The sequence below is a fragment of the Haliotis rubra genome, unplaced genomic scaffold (genome assembly GCF_003918875.1).
Source record: "Haliotis rubra isolate DU_JTF1 unplaced genomic scaffold, ASM391887v1 Scf420, whole genome shotgun sequence".
Classification (NCBI taxonomy): Eukaryota; Metazoa; Mollusca; class Gastropoda; order Lepetellida; family Haliotidae; genus Haliotis; species Haliotis rubra.
In genome coordinates, this window is record NW_025767103.1 from 131,062 (window position 1) to 147,941 (window position 16,880).

Genomic DNA, 16,880 nt, shown 5'->3' on the forward strand with positions numbered 1-16,880 from the left:
CGAACCTGGATTCAAGTCCACGTTTAATGGATTCCTGCGTGTACAAGGGACGCAACCCTGCACAACGAGCAGACGACAGGGCCGTCAGTGCCCTATGCTACTACATGTATACTTATACGACTTTTAAATCAGCGTTCAACCCACACCATACGCCTATATCGCACATCAAACTGTAAGGAAGCTGCCAGTGCAAGCTGTATGTGGGTTGTAACTTCAGGATCTCGTGAAGCCAACAGTGACCCAGTGCCCGCGAGGTGATAGAAATCCAGAGAACCTATCGGGCTGATAATTACAGCTGTTGCGTAAAAACATTCTTACACTGATGTTAAAAATGTAGTTAATGAGAATTTTGAAGCCTTTGAACTTTGCTCCCAAATAAAACCCTGTCTGAAACAGAATGTAAAACTTATAGAAGGTTGCAAGTTTTCAATAGCCAAGGTGGTATTATACCTACAGGGAACTTTGAACTTTGCTCCCAAATAAAACCCTGTCTGAAACAGAATGTAAAACTTATAGAAGGTTGCAAGTTTTCAATAGCCAAGGTGGTATTATACCTACAGGGAACTTTGAACTTTGCTCCCCAAATAAAACCCTGTCTGAAACAGAATGTAAAACTTATAGAAGGTTGCAAGTTTTCAATAGCCAAGGTGGTATTATACCTACAGGGAACTTTGAACTTTGCTCCCAAATAAAACCCTGTCTGAAACAGAATGTAAAACTTAAAGAAGGTTGCAAGTTTTCAATAGCCAAGGTGGTATTATACCTACAGGGAACTTTGAACTTTGCTCCCAAATAAAACCCTGTCTGAAACAGAATGTAAAACTTATAGAAGGTTGCAAGTTTTCAATAGCCAAGGTGGTATTATACCTACAGGGAACTTTGAACTTTGCTCCCAAATAAAACCCTGTCTGAAACAGAATGTAAAACTTAAAGAAGGTTGCAAGTTTTCAATAGCCAAGGTGGTGGTGTATACCTACAGGGAACTTTGAACTTTGCTCCCAAATAAAACCCTGTCTGAAACAGAATGTAAACTTAAAGAAGGTTGCACGTTTTCAATAGCCAAGGTGGTATTATACCTACAGGGAACTTTGAACTTTGGTTCCCAAATAAAAACCCTGTCTGAAACAGAATGTAAAACTTATAGAAGGTTGCAAGTTTTCAATAGCCAAGGTGGTATTATACCTACAGGGAACTTTGAACTTTGCTCCCAAATAAAACCCTGTCTGAAACAGAATGTAAAACTTATAGAAGGTTGCAAGTTTTCAATAGCCAAGGTGGTATTATACCTACAGGGAACTTTGAACTTTGCTCCCAAATAAAACCCTGTCTGAAAACAGAATTTAAAAACTTAAAGAAGGTTGCAAGTTTTCAACAGCCAAGGTGGTATTATACCTACAGGGAACTTTTGAACTTTGCTCCCAAAATAAAAACCCTTGTCTGAAACAGAATGTAAAACTTATAGAAGGTTGCAAAGTTTTTCAATAGCCAAGGTGGTATTATACCTACAGGGACTTTGAACTTTGCTCCCAAATAAAACCCTGTCTGAAACAGAATGTAAAACTTATAGAAGGTTGCAAAGTCTTTTCAATAGCCAAGGTGGTATTATACCTACAGGAACTTTGAACTTTGCTCCCAAATAAAACCCTGTCTGAAACAGAATGTAAAACTTATAGAAGGTTGCAAAGTTTTCAATAGCCAAGGTGGTATTATACCTACAGGGAACTTTGAACTTTGCTCCCAAATAAAACCCAGTCTGAAACAGAATGTAAAACTTATAGAAGGTTGCAAGTTTTCAATAGCCAAGGTGGTATTATACCTACAGGGAACTTTGGAACTTTGCTCCCTAAAAAAAACCCAGTCTGAAACAGAATGTAAAACTTATAGAAGGTTGTAAGTTTTCAATAGCCAGGTGGTATTATACCCTACAGGGAACTTTGAACTTTGCTCCCAAATAAAACCCTGTCTGAAACAGAATGTAAAACTTATAGAAGGTTGCAAGTTTTCAATAGCCAAGGTGGTATTATACCTACAGGGAACTTTGAACTTTGCTCCCAAATAAAAACCCTGTCTGAAACAGAATGTAAAACTTATAGAAGGTTGCAAGTTTTCAATAGCCAAGGTGGTATTATACCTACAGGGAACTTTGAACTTTGCTCCCAAATAAAACCCTGTCTGAAACAGAATGTAAAACTTATAGAAAGTTGCAAGTTTTCAATAGCCAGGTGGTATTATACCTACAGGGAACTTTGAACTTTGCTCCCAAATAAAACCCTGTCTTAAACAGAATGTAAAACTTATAGAAGGTTGCAAGTTTTCAATAGCCAAGGTGGTATTATACCTACAGGGAACTTTGAACTTTGCTCCCAAATAAAACCCTGTCTGAAACAGAATGTAAAACTTATAGAAGGTTGCAAGTTTTCAATAGCCAAGGTGGTATTATACCTACAGGGAACTTTGAACTTTGCTCCCAAATAAAACCCTGTCTGAAACAGAATGTAAAACTTATAGAAGGTTGCAAGTTTTCAATAGCCAAGGTGGTATTATACCTACAGGGAACTTTGAACTTTGCTCCCAAATAAAACCCTGTCTGAAACAGAATGTAAAACTTATAGAAGGTTGCAAGTTTTCAATAGCCAAGGTGGTATTATACCTACAGGAACTTTGAACTTTGCTCCTAAATAAAACCCTGTCTGAAACAGAATGTAAAACTTATAGAAGGTTGTAAAGTTTTCAATAGCCAAGGTGGTATTATACCTACAGGGAACTTTGAACTTTGCTCCCAAATAAAACCCTGTCTGAAACAGAATGTAAAACTTAAAGAAGGTTGCAAGTTTTCAATAGCCAAGGTGGTATTATACCTACAGGGAACTTTGAACTTTGCTCCCAAATAAAACCCTGTCTGAAACAGAATGTAAAACTTATAGAAGGTTGCAAGTTTTCAATAGCCAAGGTGGTATTATACCTACAGGGAACTTTGAACTTTGCTCCCAAATAAAACCCTGTCTGAAACAGAATGTAAAACTTAAAGAAGGTTGCAAGTTTTCAATAGCCAAGGTGGTATTATACCTACAGGGAACTTTGAACTTTGCTCCCAAATAAAACCCTGTCTGAAACAGAATGTAAAACTTAAAGAAGGTTGCACGTTTTCAATAGCCAAGGTGGTATTATACCTACAGGGAACTTTTGAACTTTGCTCCCAAATAAAAACCCTGTCTGAAACAGAATGTAAAACTTATAGAAGGTTGCAAGTTTTCAATAGCCAAGGTGGTATTATACCCACAGGAACTTTGAACTTTGCTCTCAAATAAAACCCTGTCTGAAACAGAATGTAAAACTTATAGAAGGTTGCAAGTTTTCAATAGCCAAGGTGGTATTATACCTACAGGAACTTTTGAACTTTGCTCCCAAATAAAACCCTGTCTGAAACAGAATTTAAAACTTTAAAAGAAGGTTGCAAGTTTTCAACAGCCAAGGTGGTATTATACCTACAGGGAACTTTGAACTTTGCTCCCAAATAAAAACCCTGTCTGAAACAGAATGTAAAACTTATAGAAGGTTGCAAGTTTTCAATAGCCAAGGTGGTATTATACCTACAGGGACTTTGAACTTTGCTCCCAAATAAAACCCTGTCTGAAACAGAATGTAAAACTTATAGAAGGTTGCAAGTTTTCAATAGCCAAGGTGGTATTATACCTACAGGGAACTTTGAACTTTGCTCCCAAATAAAACCCTGTCTGAAACAGAATGTAAAACTTATAGAAGGTTGCAAGTTTTCAATAGCCAAGGTGGTATTATACCTACAGGGAACTTTGAACTTTGCTCCCAAATAAAACCCAGTCTGAAACAGAATGTAAAAACTTATAGAAGGTTGCAAAGTTTTCAATAGCCAAGGTGGTATTATACCTACAGGGAACTTTGAACTTTGCTCCCAAATAAAACCCAGTCTGAAACAGAATGTAAAACTTATAGAAGGGTTTTTTCAATAGCCAAGGTGGTATTATACCTACAGGGAACTTTGAACTTTGCTCCCAAATAAAACCCTGTCTGAAACAGAATGTAAAACTTATAGAAGGTTGCAAGTTTTCAATAGCCAAGGTGGTATTATACCTACAGGAACTTTGAACTTTGCTCCCAAATAAAACCCTGTCTGAAACAGAATGTAAAACTTATAGAAGGTTGCAAGTTTTCAATAGCCAAGGTGGTATTATACCTACAGGGAACTTTGAACTTTGCTCCCAAATAAAACCCTGTCTGAAACAGAATGTAAAACTTATAGAAGGTTGCAAGTTTTCAATAGCCAAGGTGGTATTATACCTACAGGGAACTTTGAACTTTGCTCCCAAATAAAACCCTGTCTGAAACAGAATGTAAAACTTATAGAAGGTTGCAAGTTTTCAATAGCCAAGGTGGTATTATACCTACAGGGAACTTTGAACTTTGCTCCCAAATAAAACCCTGTCTGAAACAGAATGTAAAACTTATAGAAGGTTGCAAGTTTTCAATAGCCAAGGTGGTATTATACCTACAGGGAACTTTGAACTTTGCTCCCAAATAAAACCCTGTCTGAAACAGAATGTAAAACTTATAGAAGGTTGCAAGTTTTCAATAGCCAAGGTGGTATTATACCTACAGGGAACTTTGAACTTTGCTCCCAAATAAAACCCTGTCTGAAACAGAATGTAAAACTTAAAGAAGGTTGCAAGTTTTCAACAGCCAAGGTGGTATTATGCCTACAGGGAACGGTAATTAATCACGGGTGATTGTTACTGGTAAACACACCGCTGGAAGCTTCAATAACCAGAAAAGTGAAGTCAATTAAAATATTATTAGGTATTAATAGTCGAGCTCTCAGCAGCAGGAGAAACAGTTAGTTAACCCAGGTGGAACGCCCAGCTCCCTGAATGAATGCACGGGGTGGACGGGGTGGAGGAGTGTGTAAGGCGCGTCTACATTTACCCATATTGAACCAATGCCTGATAGTTCAGCCCCTGCATGATACCTGGAATATTTCATGATTAACTCAAGTGTATGTCAAGTGCAAATATGCCGAGCTGGCCTGGAGGGGCAAGAAGGTGGTGGAATTCATGGAACTCACTACAGCAGTGGAAAAAATTATTGGTTTGCCGTTAAACAAGTGAAGCGTGACGCTAGTTTAACGTTCATCGCCGGACAATACTTCCGGTCAGCGCAATTCGACTATACAGAAAACGTGTGACGGATTTAGGTTTATTGAGGATATCCTAGTTCAATACACTTTATATTAAACAGATACATATTGTATACGGTTCTATCTACTGATAAATGACGAATAAGATGCATGCGGAGGTTCGTGAGTTCTACACGCTGTCCATCCATACAGCCACGCCCACATCGTCCCCCACTCATTGAACCACATGCCTGTGTGGATATACGCAACATTCGATACACAAATATTAGTGTATTAGACAGACAAAAAGTCCCTCGGTACTCAAGACTGTAAACGTATACACACACTTCAAACCTACATCATCCAGATAAAATCCACTTTACTGGGCAGCTGCCATGGTTACGAATTCTTTTGTTAAGTTTCGAAATTACAGAAGAGAATTAACTGTGCAGTAAAACTGGAAGCCTACTCACGTCTCGATCCTGTTCCTGCTGCATTGAAGATAGTCCCGTGTAACCCACTGGTAATCCTTACTCAAAAACACTGGCCTGCTTTTCAAATCAACAGCAGCTCTGCTAAAAAGCTACAGTCTTTTTTCACGATGTTTGAACTCTATACCTTATTTTGAAACATGGCCTGGCAGTTCCCGGCTGTCTGGGCTTACTCGCAGAGAGAATTCCCCCCTACCAACAAAACGGACGATATATATCAAAGATTCCCTTCGTCATTCCGTTTCCACGGCAACCATGGAGAAGCGAATGAAGGTTTCCAATTTAAGCGCTATCAACTTAAGGGTTTCCCAGGCGAACCATGTGTTGATATGGTGGGAAGCGTCCTCGGTGGAAGCTTGCTCTAAGTGATCAGAATACAACTCAGATTAAATCCGGGACGATCGAACATAGGGTCTTAACCAGGATGCTTGAAAAGGGATGAAGGTGGTGTATATTGCTACTTTACATGGACAGGAGAATTCCCTGCCACTTAAGACGGAATAAGGAGAGTTTATTGTTAATGGCATTGACACGGCTTTGTGTGATGTTCATTGAGGAGAATGTTATAGATGTCCTAATGTTAGTGGGCATATGGGTGCTTCTAAGTCCAACTGGGCCTTGGATAGAACGTTGTAGCGTTAAACCACAGCCCAGGAACAACGTCTGTTATTTAAATAGGATTGTCTGTTCTATAACGCCATATCCAGAAGCAAGTATGATATAAATATTTTATACAATCCACGCTGGGAATATGAAGACATCCACGAAGCTGTGATAACTTTCCAGCTATTATATTCTGTTGTATACTAGCTCGGTTTTAGCATCATACTTACTTTCTACGAAGAAATATGGCCTTGTCGTTCTTAAAGCAATCGTGGACAAAATAATATTTCTGGAGATCTATAACCATAGAGTGTGGTCCCAAGGCACTTCACGATTATTGCGGATAGATGATGTTTTCAGTTCATACAGTAACCTTAAGACACAGGGCCATTAGTTGTAAAATGACCAGCTTACATGGCCAATCGCCGTGATATTGCAGGAAAAGTGATATGGTAATCTAGTATTACGTACAGCTGTGATGTTGTGGGAACAGTTAACCTTGCCGAGGCCAAATAATGCATGTAACCATACCAGTATCGCATGTGTCGATGTCAATAAGATTACCAGACGTAAACCAACACAAACACAGGTGTCGTCTCCCAGAATACGGAATAACAACAGCATCTCTTATCAATCAAAGACAAGCAGGGGAGAAAGTATCGATTCAGCTGGTGACAATATTTCCGACCCATTTCTCTATACAGCTCTCCAAATGCCGACTAGTTGTAAGTCACAACAGCCTCACGACACGTAGCATTGATCGTCACGCTGTATTCAGTAGGACAAAGATGGCTTTTACATCTAGTTTAATCTAATGCTAATCACACGCCCGTGTTTCAGCGCAAGCCTGTGTCTTGAATCAATGTTATACTTCCCCGGCGGTGCGGCAGTGTTGGGTCAGGCTTCGGGTGTTCTCGTTACTCAGATGGTTATGCCCAACAGTTAAAGGAAAGACCCCGATGAGAATCCATGCACGCCATCTCTACACGGCTTTATTAGCTTCCTATGTCAGCTACCGAATACACGATCTGTTTACTAGCTCACGAACACGGGTTGGTACTTACATATCAAGTTCTTCTGGGTAATGGTTTAAGTGTTCTATAGTTTGTCGATCATCATCTTTGCATGTAAATAAACCCTCTATCTTAAGCTTGTATCAGTATCAGATTTTAGCATGTCAGTAAGATTATCTACAGATTTTAGGGGTTACGCGTCTAGAGCGTGTGGGAAGGAAAAAGCTTAAGTTATAGTGGAAGACAATGACTGTACTGTCAGGTGCAGAGATATCTTCAGTTTCAGGAAACAAAATGAGAACATTTTCCCGGCTATGATGGGTTTTGAAAACCTCGTAGGTTATATGATAGGTGATTACACAATGATGAAATGCACACATTCAGGCTACACTGTCAGACTATGAAGAGGACTGTAACAACTACACTGTCAGGGGGTATGTGTACGCTGTCAGGCGATATAGAAGAATATACGACTTGCATTGTCAGGTACCATAAAAGCATTTACACTGTCAGGCGATATAGAGGAATATAAGACATGCACTGTCAGGTACAATACAAGAAGATAAACTGTCAGCGATATAGAGGAATATAAGACAATTGTCAGGTGCAATACAAAAACATAAACTGTCAGGCGATATAGAGGAATATAAGACATGCGTTGTCAAGGACAATAAAAGCACACAAACAGTCAGCCGATATAGAGGAATATAAGACATGCACTGTCAGGTACAATACAAGAAGATAAACTGTCAGGCGATATAGAGGAATATAAGACATGCACTGTCGGGTACAATACAAGAACATAAACTGTCAGGCGATATAGAGGAATATAAGACATGCATTGTCAGGTACCAAAAAAGAATACAAACTGTCATGCGATATAGAGGAATTATAAGACATGCAGTGTCAGGTACAATACAAGAATATAAACTGTCATGCGATATAGAGGAATATAAGACATGCATTGTCAGGTACCATAGAAGAATACAAACTGTCAGGCGATATAGAGGAATATAAGACATGCATTGTCAGGTACCATAGAAGAATACAAACTGTCAGGCGATATAGAGGAATATAAGACATGCATTGTCAGGTACAATACAAAAACATAAACTGTCAGGCGATATAGAGGAATATAAGACATGCGTTGTCAGTTACCATAAAAGAATATAAACTGTCAAGTGATGTGCTGGAATATCAGCCCCACGCTGTCAGGTAACATACAAAAATGGAAGCTGCCAAGCCATAAGGCTGAACAACGAATTCTCCAGAATGAAAGAAAAGATATAACCAGCATTGTCAGGAGATATAGAGGAATATTCGACCTGCACTGTCCGGACATATAGTGGAATATACATGTATAGGGCCTCCACTGTCGGGAGATATAGAGGAATATACGACCAAATATGTCAGGAATAATGAAGGAAGAGTCAGTCTTAACTGTCATGTGCAATAAAGAAACATGTATTTTAGTGCAACCACTTTACCTTACAAATCCACGCAATGTGACAAACATGTCCCGGATTTCCGTACCTAGACTGCAGAGAGGGGACAAATTTCCCATTTAAGTGCTCCTTTATAATATTAAAACAATCCATCCTGTCTCTTCTGGCTCGCTAGTCCTGCGTTTCCTCAGCCATAGAAAATACGTAGAGTGTGACATTTTCTGCTCATTATACGTTAAACGCTTATTCCTCCTTATTCCCCTTAAGCCTAAGCAAAGTGTATTCGCACATGTCGCGTGAAGTGAACGCTACACCAGCCGCTAGTCAAGAGTAACACCGACAATGTTACGTTATAAGCCAGCACTATTGTGAGCTGGGAAACAGAGACAGCGGAAAACACTCGGAACTTACCATTCTGTCCTCTGCATTCGGAACATCGGTATCACTGTCCCAGGTCGACTCCATCTTGACGCACAAACTGCGCGCTCGGAGAACAACAGTGTAAATCACGACGACGTCCGAAGCAACGTAGCTTCATCGGAAATCAATGTATTGATAAAAGACCCGATCACTTAGGACTCTCCAATGTTATCCAGGATTGATCGGGGGTTATGTTTTGCGTCGGGAGTCATTGTACTGAAAACGTCCCAAGCCAAGTTATTGGCTTTGGCGTCCGACATATAGGACATCTGATAGCTTGCTCTTTAAACAACATTTGTGGCTATTTGGATGAGATTACCGTAGGAAAACCTCTACAAGAAAACGGGGTTGAAAGAATGCATAAATAAATGTCCTGCTAGCATTATGGCAAAGCACCTGAGATGATAATGGATCATTGTTAATCAAGCTCCGACCTAAAGGGTTTCCAGACGGAGTTAGCCTGGTTTAATAGCTTGGTAATGCCACGAATCATTTCTACATCTGTTTACTGGGCACCGGAGTCTATGTAACCTACGATATTGTCTTATTGATCTGAGAAACGTTTGCTACAATTAGGACACGCTCTGTCTTTAACCGAGATAACATGTGTGTATTTTGTCCTATTTTGTACAATGTGTTTACGTGAGGACATGTTCATGGTATTTTGTCCTATTTTGTACAATGTGTTTACGTGAGGACATGTTCGTGGTATGTCTTGTTATGGTGCAAACACAACAACAGAATGTGCATAATTTAAGAAATGAACAAAGACAAGACTGAGAATGTTTTATGAAGCGGCGTAAAACCATACCCACTCACTCACCACTTTTTACAGTCTAGCTCATCTCAGTGTCACACATTGTAGCCTTGCCTACTGAATTAGGTTTGTAACCAATAGTTTATCAATAAACGCACTGTCTGATTACGCCTGGAACTGCAGTTTTGAACAACATCACCGATAGACGTGAATTAGCATGAACACACAATCTAACCAATTCTGAAAGAGGTATGTAAGCATGGAGACACAATTTGTCGAATTCTGAGAGAGGCATTTTAGCATGAAAACAAAATGGTCTGGATTACGTAAAGGCACGCAACGCGTGCCTGTGGGGCCCACGATCGATAACATGAAAGTAACTCGAATTTTCTTGAACTGAGATCGAGCAAAGTTCGTTTTTTATCTTAATACATTTTTGATAAGGTTTTATCGTACACGAAAACCCGAATGGTAAAACACTTTAATGGGTGACTGGCACTACTGTTTAAGTTAGTGTAGATGAACTGTAATATCTGAAGGTTGAGGTTCCTTGATGAATTTAATTACAGTTTGTTATTGATCAAACTGTAACGGTATATCCTTGGAAACAACCAAACGTGTTCAGACAAACCACACCAAAGGAGTGTTCATTACAAGAAGTCAGATCATGACTGGAGGTCGCCAGGTCATGTCAATCTCCATCACATTACCAAGTTCGGCAAAACAGTCAAGTAAATATTTCCAGGGGAATCCAGTCATCTAAGGCACTGGAATTCGCTGTGCATAGTAGTGTCCCTTAGGACAGATATAAACCTATGATCGCTTGTTCGTTTTGATTCGGTATTTTGGTGTTTTAGCATCAGACCCATACACATAGGTTACAACAAAGGAAGAAACGTCCTGTTGTACGTAAGGCTTTTCTCATTTTACACACTTTATGACGTAGGCGAACTACTGGTCCCCACAAGTTGCCCTTTCAGTTTGGTATGCTAACTCATGCCGAATGAAACTTTAAAATACCTTAGAAATACAGTGACATTAATTACCACACGATAGGTGACTGAACGAGTGCTATTAGTATATAGTTGTTTTCTGTTATTAAACAGTCATAGCATACCAACAAAACAAAGATGTAGGGTGATGTATACCAGGGACTTCAACTTAAATTCAGTTGAATCCAGATGGTGCTTCGGCAGTCTGTATGTGAGCGGGTGATACTGAGGTGCATGGAACTGAATGGGTGGTAATTGAATGGTACGGGGGAAATGGTACCACGGTGAGGGTACTGCAGCGGATGGCACTAGGGTGGGTGGTACCTGGGGTGGTGAAGTGTGCCACTGTACAATCGTAAAACGAAATAAGCTGACTTTTCAGGCCTTGATTCGAAGTATAAACAAGACCTCAACCAGGATCAACACTCAACATACAGTGTTTAAAGCTTTTGGGATAAACTGTAACCAACGAGTCACAGGGCGAGCAAAGGGCACAACAGGGCCTCAACAGCACGTCACATTTGTCGTAGTTTCAGCTGCAGAATGGTCATAGGATATCTGACGCGGAATCACTTTGCCAAGATAATCACAATATACTCATTGCCGTATGATTTTATGACTTAACATTCGCTCAGGTTTGGTGAGGAATTTTGGGTTTATTGTGTACATATATATATACCCTTTTCCAACAGTACCTAAATCCGAACAGGTGTTTCCATGCTGTTAATCAGGGAGCTATAAGGAATTACGATTGTCATCAGGCTGTCGCTAGTCGGTGTATACGCCAAATTCTACACAACACGGCCTATTACCCCATAGTGGGTTGATCAAACTTTTAATTATTATGATGGCAAAATATGATTTCTGTGAAGTGTCAGAAAATCTGTAGTCTCTCAATAAACCACGGTCCACGTTAATCTACTTTGTGAGAATATGCCAGGTTTTCCAATCTTACTAATTTTTTTGATTTCGCAAGAAAAAATGTAAGTGCACATCCTTTGTCCCTCTAGATTAAAAAACAGGAATTGTATACGAAATTCACACCTGTGTCTGTATTTAGAATCAAGAACTTGAGTTAACATATCGAGCTTTCTATGGATGAAGTGATTACGGACCAATTCCGTTTCTCGGATTTAATTTGCAACATGCATTTCTAGGAGTTTTCTAAGAGGCATGTTAATCTTCCATTTCGTAATGGTAATTGGGAGCATCTGCAGATTATTTGAAATCCAGTCGATCAGAGCGTTGTAGATCTCGTCCTGCACTTAGCCCGGGTACTTCCTGTGCCCTAGTGTTAAGAACACTGTGAATGTTTCTCATGAGAGAGGTTTAACTCTGATTTTATCTATCACGCCATGTTACTTTGCTGAGAATCGTATGCTCTTTAAATATTACAATTTTAGAGTTATTGAAAACGCCTCTAACTGTTTCAGACAGACGTGTTCGCAAGGAAATGTAGAACTAAAACCCGCTGTATGAACAGGTGTCTATATTAAGTATACGCTTATACACTGACATACGTTATAAGTAGTATTGCAGAACTGGGGTCTCGGGGACGCTGTCGTGAAATTCACACATGAATAGCTATTAACACTTAATAATAACTATGGATAGAAGTCCTTTAGTTACGCAGCTCCTAACTATGGAACAACTTCCTCTGGACATCAAACTTTCATCATCATTAAATGCATTCAAATCAAAACCCAAGACGCAACTATTTCCAGGCTATTATTCATACAATTAGACTTATTTCACCCTATTATTCATGGACTTAAATTCATAGACATTTTCTCCTGCTATTACTCATAGGCTTTATTTCAGGCTATCATTCAAAGGTTTTATTTCATACTATTATTTCATTACGTGTGTATTTTCTCTCATATTATGCGCTTCGAGCACGCACCTTGTGGATGGATACAGCGTATTATAAATACTCATTATTACTATTACTTACTTCAGAACATACATCTCTTTTAGTCAAATCTTTCGAGTGACTCAAAACAAACTATTTTCAGAATATCAAGCGAATGTGTTTTGGGGGAAAAACCTGAGAAATATTTAATTTTTCTATTCAAAACAATTCATCAACAGTTATTCCTGAAAGACTCGAGGTTTTCACCGATTGGGCGATCAAATCAACATCACAGGCTTAAAACGTAGCCATGTAGGTATACACTTATCAAAGTTGAATACCCCGTTGGCTTGGTATGTTAGCCCGGTAATGTAGCAGTAATGCTACCATTACATCTTTCGTGACAAGTGTTTAGTTTCACGCAATTTTTAGCAATATTCCAGCAATTTCACGGCGGTGAAACCAAAAATGGGCTTCACACATTGTACCCATGTGTGGAATCGAACCCGGGTTTTCGATTATACGTACAAGGATCTTAATATCTACAGATTTATACTTCTTGAATAACATAACCGTATTACACCATATGTCAGGCCCAGGAAGCTAATGCTCTCATATAGTATCCACAAAGAACCTACTGTACAAAATATGCATGCTAGTATTAGTTGCACAATGTATGAACATCTGCTCGTATCAAACTGTCCTCATCCTTTAACGAGTTTACAATTCCATTCACTTTTCATCATTTACGACACTATCCGTACATTGTAAATTGTGTTTTGCTAAAAAAAATCACCACGAAAGGTATTGAGAAAATGTAAGCGAAAAGTGATCCGTTTTGGATTAATAACATATAAATAGTGTCCACGGCGAATGAAGAAAACCTTTCTCAGTTTACTTGTCTGTTAAGATATTTTTAAATAGCTCATAATTTGTTAAGAAGAAAACACATACCATTTTGAGAAAATATGTTCGGCAACCTGGTCATATAGAATGATTCTAGTTAACGTATCGAATGGATGCTGGGTTATCGGTGGTCCACGCGTCTTCCATCAATAACTGCAAAACTTGTCATCCAATCTGATAATGAAAAGACAATATTTTCCATAAGCATGTCAAAATCTATTTTGCGACGCATATGCTCCCAGACGACCTCGGCTGACACTACAACGGCCTTTCTACGGTAAATAGGGTATCATTGGGTGTGGACGGCACCCGCAACTCATTCGTACACTTCACCATGCATTGCATGCGGACGGTTATACTTCTCCCGCTACTCAGAACATTCTGACAAGCAAAATACACCCCCTATATCTTCTGACCACATTCTTCACAGGGAAGTCCCGCATAACACGGCTTTCTCAGAATGGACTGACTGACTGAGTCTGGTTTTACGCCGCTTTTAGCAATATTCCAGCAACATCACGGCGGGGGACACCAGAAATGGGCTTCACACATTGTGCCCATGTGGGGATTCGAACCCGGGTCTTCGGCGTGACGAGCCAACGCTTTAACCACTAGGCTACCCCACCGCCCCTCTCAGAATGGAGCCCACATGACCACGGACACTTGTAGTGTGTAACCCATGTCCAGGCTCCTTGGTCGTCTAGGTATAATTAACACAATGGTGGAATGACGTCTACAATCAATAGGTTACTGTGACCATTTCGGAATATTTAAAGCTAAAATGGTAGTGCCTATTTTAGACCATAGTGTGGAAAAGATTGCACAGTGGCTTCTAAAGCTGTATCACCCTATATAAGTGATATAATTAACATCGAGTGTCGAATGTAGACGGAATTAAGGAGGTTTCATCTGATCAGCCCTATGTTTGAGGTACGTCTATATCCTGCGCCTGGATAATTATTGCCTCGTGGCTAATGTTGGGTATTGGGAGGGACAGGTCTGGCTTTCTTACCACCTATTGCTAGTTGAAGACGGTACCATCACAACTACTGTTTGTGTGGAAAAGCTACCTATGATTGAAACTCATTGTTACACAAATAGTACATTACGTGCAAAAAGATCGCTAGTTTTTTGGTGGAGTTTTATGAGACATGTTGATTTAGCATAAATGGACTCCAAACAAAACAAGTGTTAGTTCCACCTTCATCTACAACTCACACACACAATCTCAACAACCATGTCAATGCAGTTAAATAATCATTTTACTAAATAATCATTAAGAAAGGTTCCACGATGAACACAGGTTTTATTACTCACCCGTTGAAGATATCACTGTTTAATCATTTTACAATGTTATTACACATTGTGTAATAACATCGCGTGATGTCGTACGTATGACGCCAAAGTGGTTTACAGTTATGACGTCACAATGCTGATACCTCTGTCACAATAGTATTAGACCTTGCTTGACTCGCGGAAAGCTGAGAGTCATCGCACTCGTTGAATTCTTAGGAAGAAGGTACTTTGCTCGATATTATTTTACTAATGTTGGGTGAGTAATAAATAAAATACTAAACTATGAATGGTATTGGTATCTAACTCGCTTTCGCTCGTTAGATACCAAATCATTCACTCGTTTCATAAATATGGTATTACACGGGACATCGTTTAGTATTCTCTATATCTCTTTTCGTAAAGCCACACGACCAAGAAAGAACGTTGTTGCTCCAGATGTATTGAGTTTCGGGCTCTGTTACGGCAGAGTACTTATGATTGACCATTTGTGCTCTCTTTTATTTAACCTTACATTTACTTTCTTTCGAAACACCAAAAGAGCTGACACACAGGGGTATAATTGTTGCTTTGCCTACTATGAACATACATATACTTTTTGTAAATCATGCTGACGGTGTCGAATCCTGGTGATTTTACAAGCGCTTGCCGTGTAACATATATAGATCTAAAGTTAGATTACTCAGAGAACCGCTACAAATCATAGATTGATAGACATATTATATCCTCACGTTTCATCTTAAATCTCGGTACGCGAATTTATCAGACCAATGTCAAAACTAAGAATATTTAGTTGTGTCATTGTTGGTTCATCGGGTCTTTCTTACTTTTACGCGAATTATTGCGAAAACCAGCAAATAGCATGCAATATACATGATGATAGCCAGCGTTTCAAGATCATGATTATTTGGTTTGTTGTTTTCGTCACAATCAGCGGTTTTCCAGCTATATGGCGGCGGTCTGTAAATCAAGTCTAGACCAGGCAATCCAGTGATCAACAGCAAGAGCATCGATCTACGCAATTGGGATGGGATGACATGTGTCAACCAATTTGCCTCTTACGATATGTATGGGTTGCTGAGGACCAATTCTGACCCGGATCTTCATGGGTCGAAGATCATGCCTCCGGGAACCACTATCAGGAACAGCACCCACACGTCTTCCATGCACTGCTTTCGAGTGATAAGGACAATTATATATTTAAACTAAATGTGACGAGAATTAAAATATGTACGAAAAATGATAGGATGAAAATAATTGAATCCTATGTTTACTGCGTATGGCGGTAGTGTGGAGTCAGATATTAAATTTTAAAATGGAGCAATTAATCATATAATGTAGATTAAGGCAATTATCATTTTTACTTTCATCAGTAAAATAGCGACAGCTTGGTCATATCTCATACAAATATTACAATCTTTTAAGGTCTTGAGTCGTTTGATGTTAGTGAATTTAGATATTTGAAACAGTCTCATATAAAAGTTCATTTACTAAAATAACTGACACAGGCATTGTGACTAAGTAGCGAAGGTGAATAATATTTCACAACTGAGTGAAATGCTATATATTATGTGCTAGGAAACTTACTAAATACATTTGTTTACAAACCATTGAAGTTTTAACCAACTTTTATGATTTATCATGACATGATTAACAACCTGTATATGTATTCTCGAAAGGGCGGTGGGGTAGCCTAATGGTTAAAGCGTCGAATATTGCTAAAGCGGCGTAAAACCATAATCACTCTCACTCGGACGCCGATATTCGCTGTTTCGGGCGTTATTATCGGGGATTAAGTTTGTAACAGACATATCCCAACGTGGGACTCCATGTGTTCCCTCAAGCACTGAATGTAAAAGCGTTTTTACAGTTACTTCATTGAGAGAAATTGCAACCCAAACATTGAATGTAGGAATGACATAAGGATAAAGAAATAAATAGCTTAATGTGTTTTATGTGGTA

General features: G+C 39.2%; 1 protein-coding gene across 1 annotated transcript in view; it reads right to left on the minus strand.

Annotated features, from left to right (window-relative positions):
- LOC124288584 (tetraspanin-11-like) overlaps positions 1-9,377 on the minus strand; it is an 83,835-nt gene extending 74,458 nt beyond the window's left edge. The window contains exon 1 of the mRNA XM_046725135.1: positions 9,110-9,377. Within this exon, the coding sequence (XP_046581091.1) occupies positions 9,110-9,163 (54 nt within the window). The 5' untranslated portion in view covers positions 9,164-9,377. The remainder of the gene's footprint in view (positions 1-9,109) is intronic.
- Between the last annotated feature and the right edge of the window lie 7,503 nt (positions 9,378-16,880).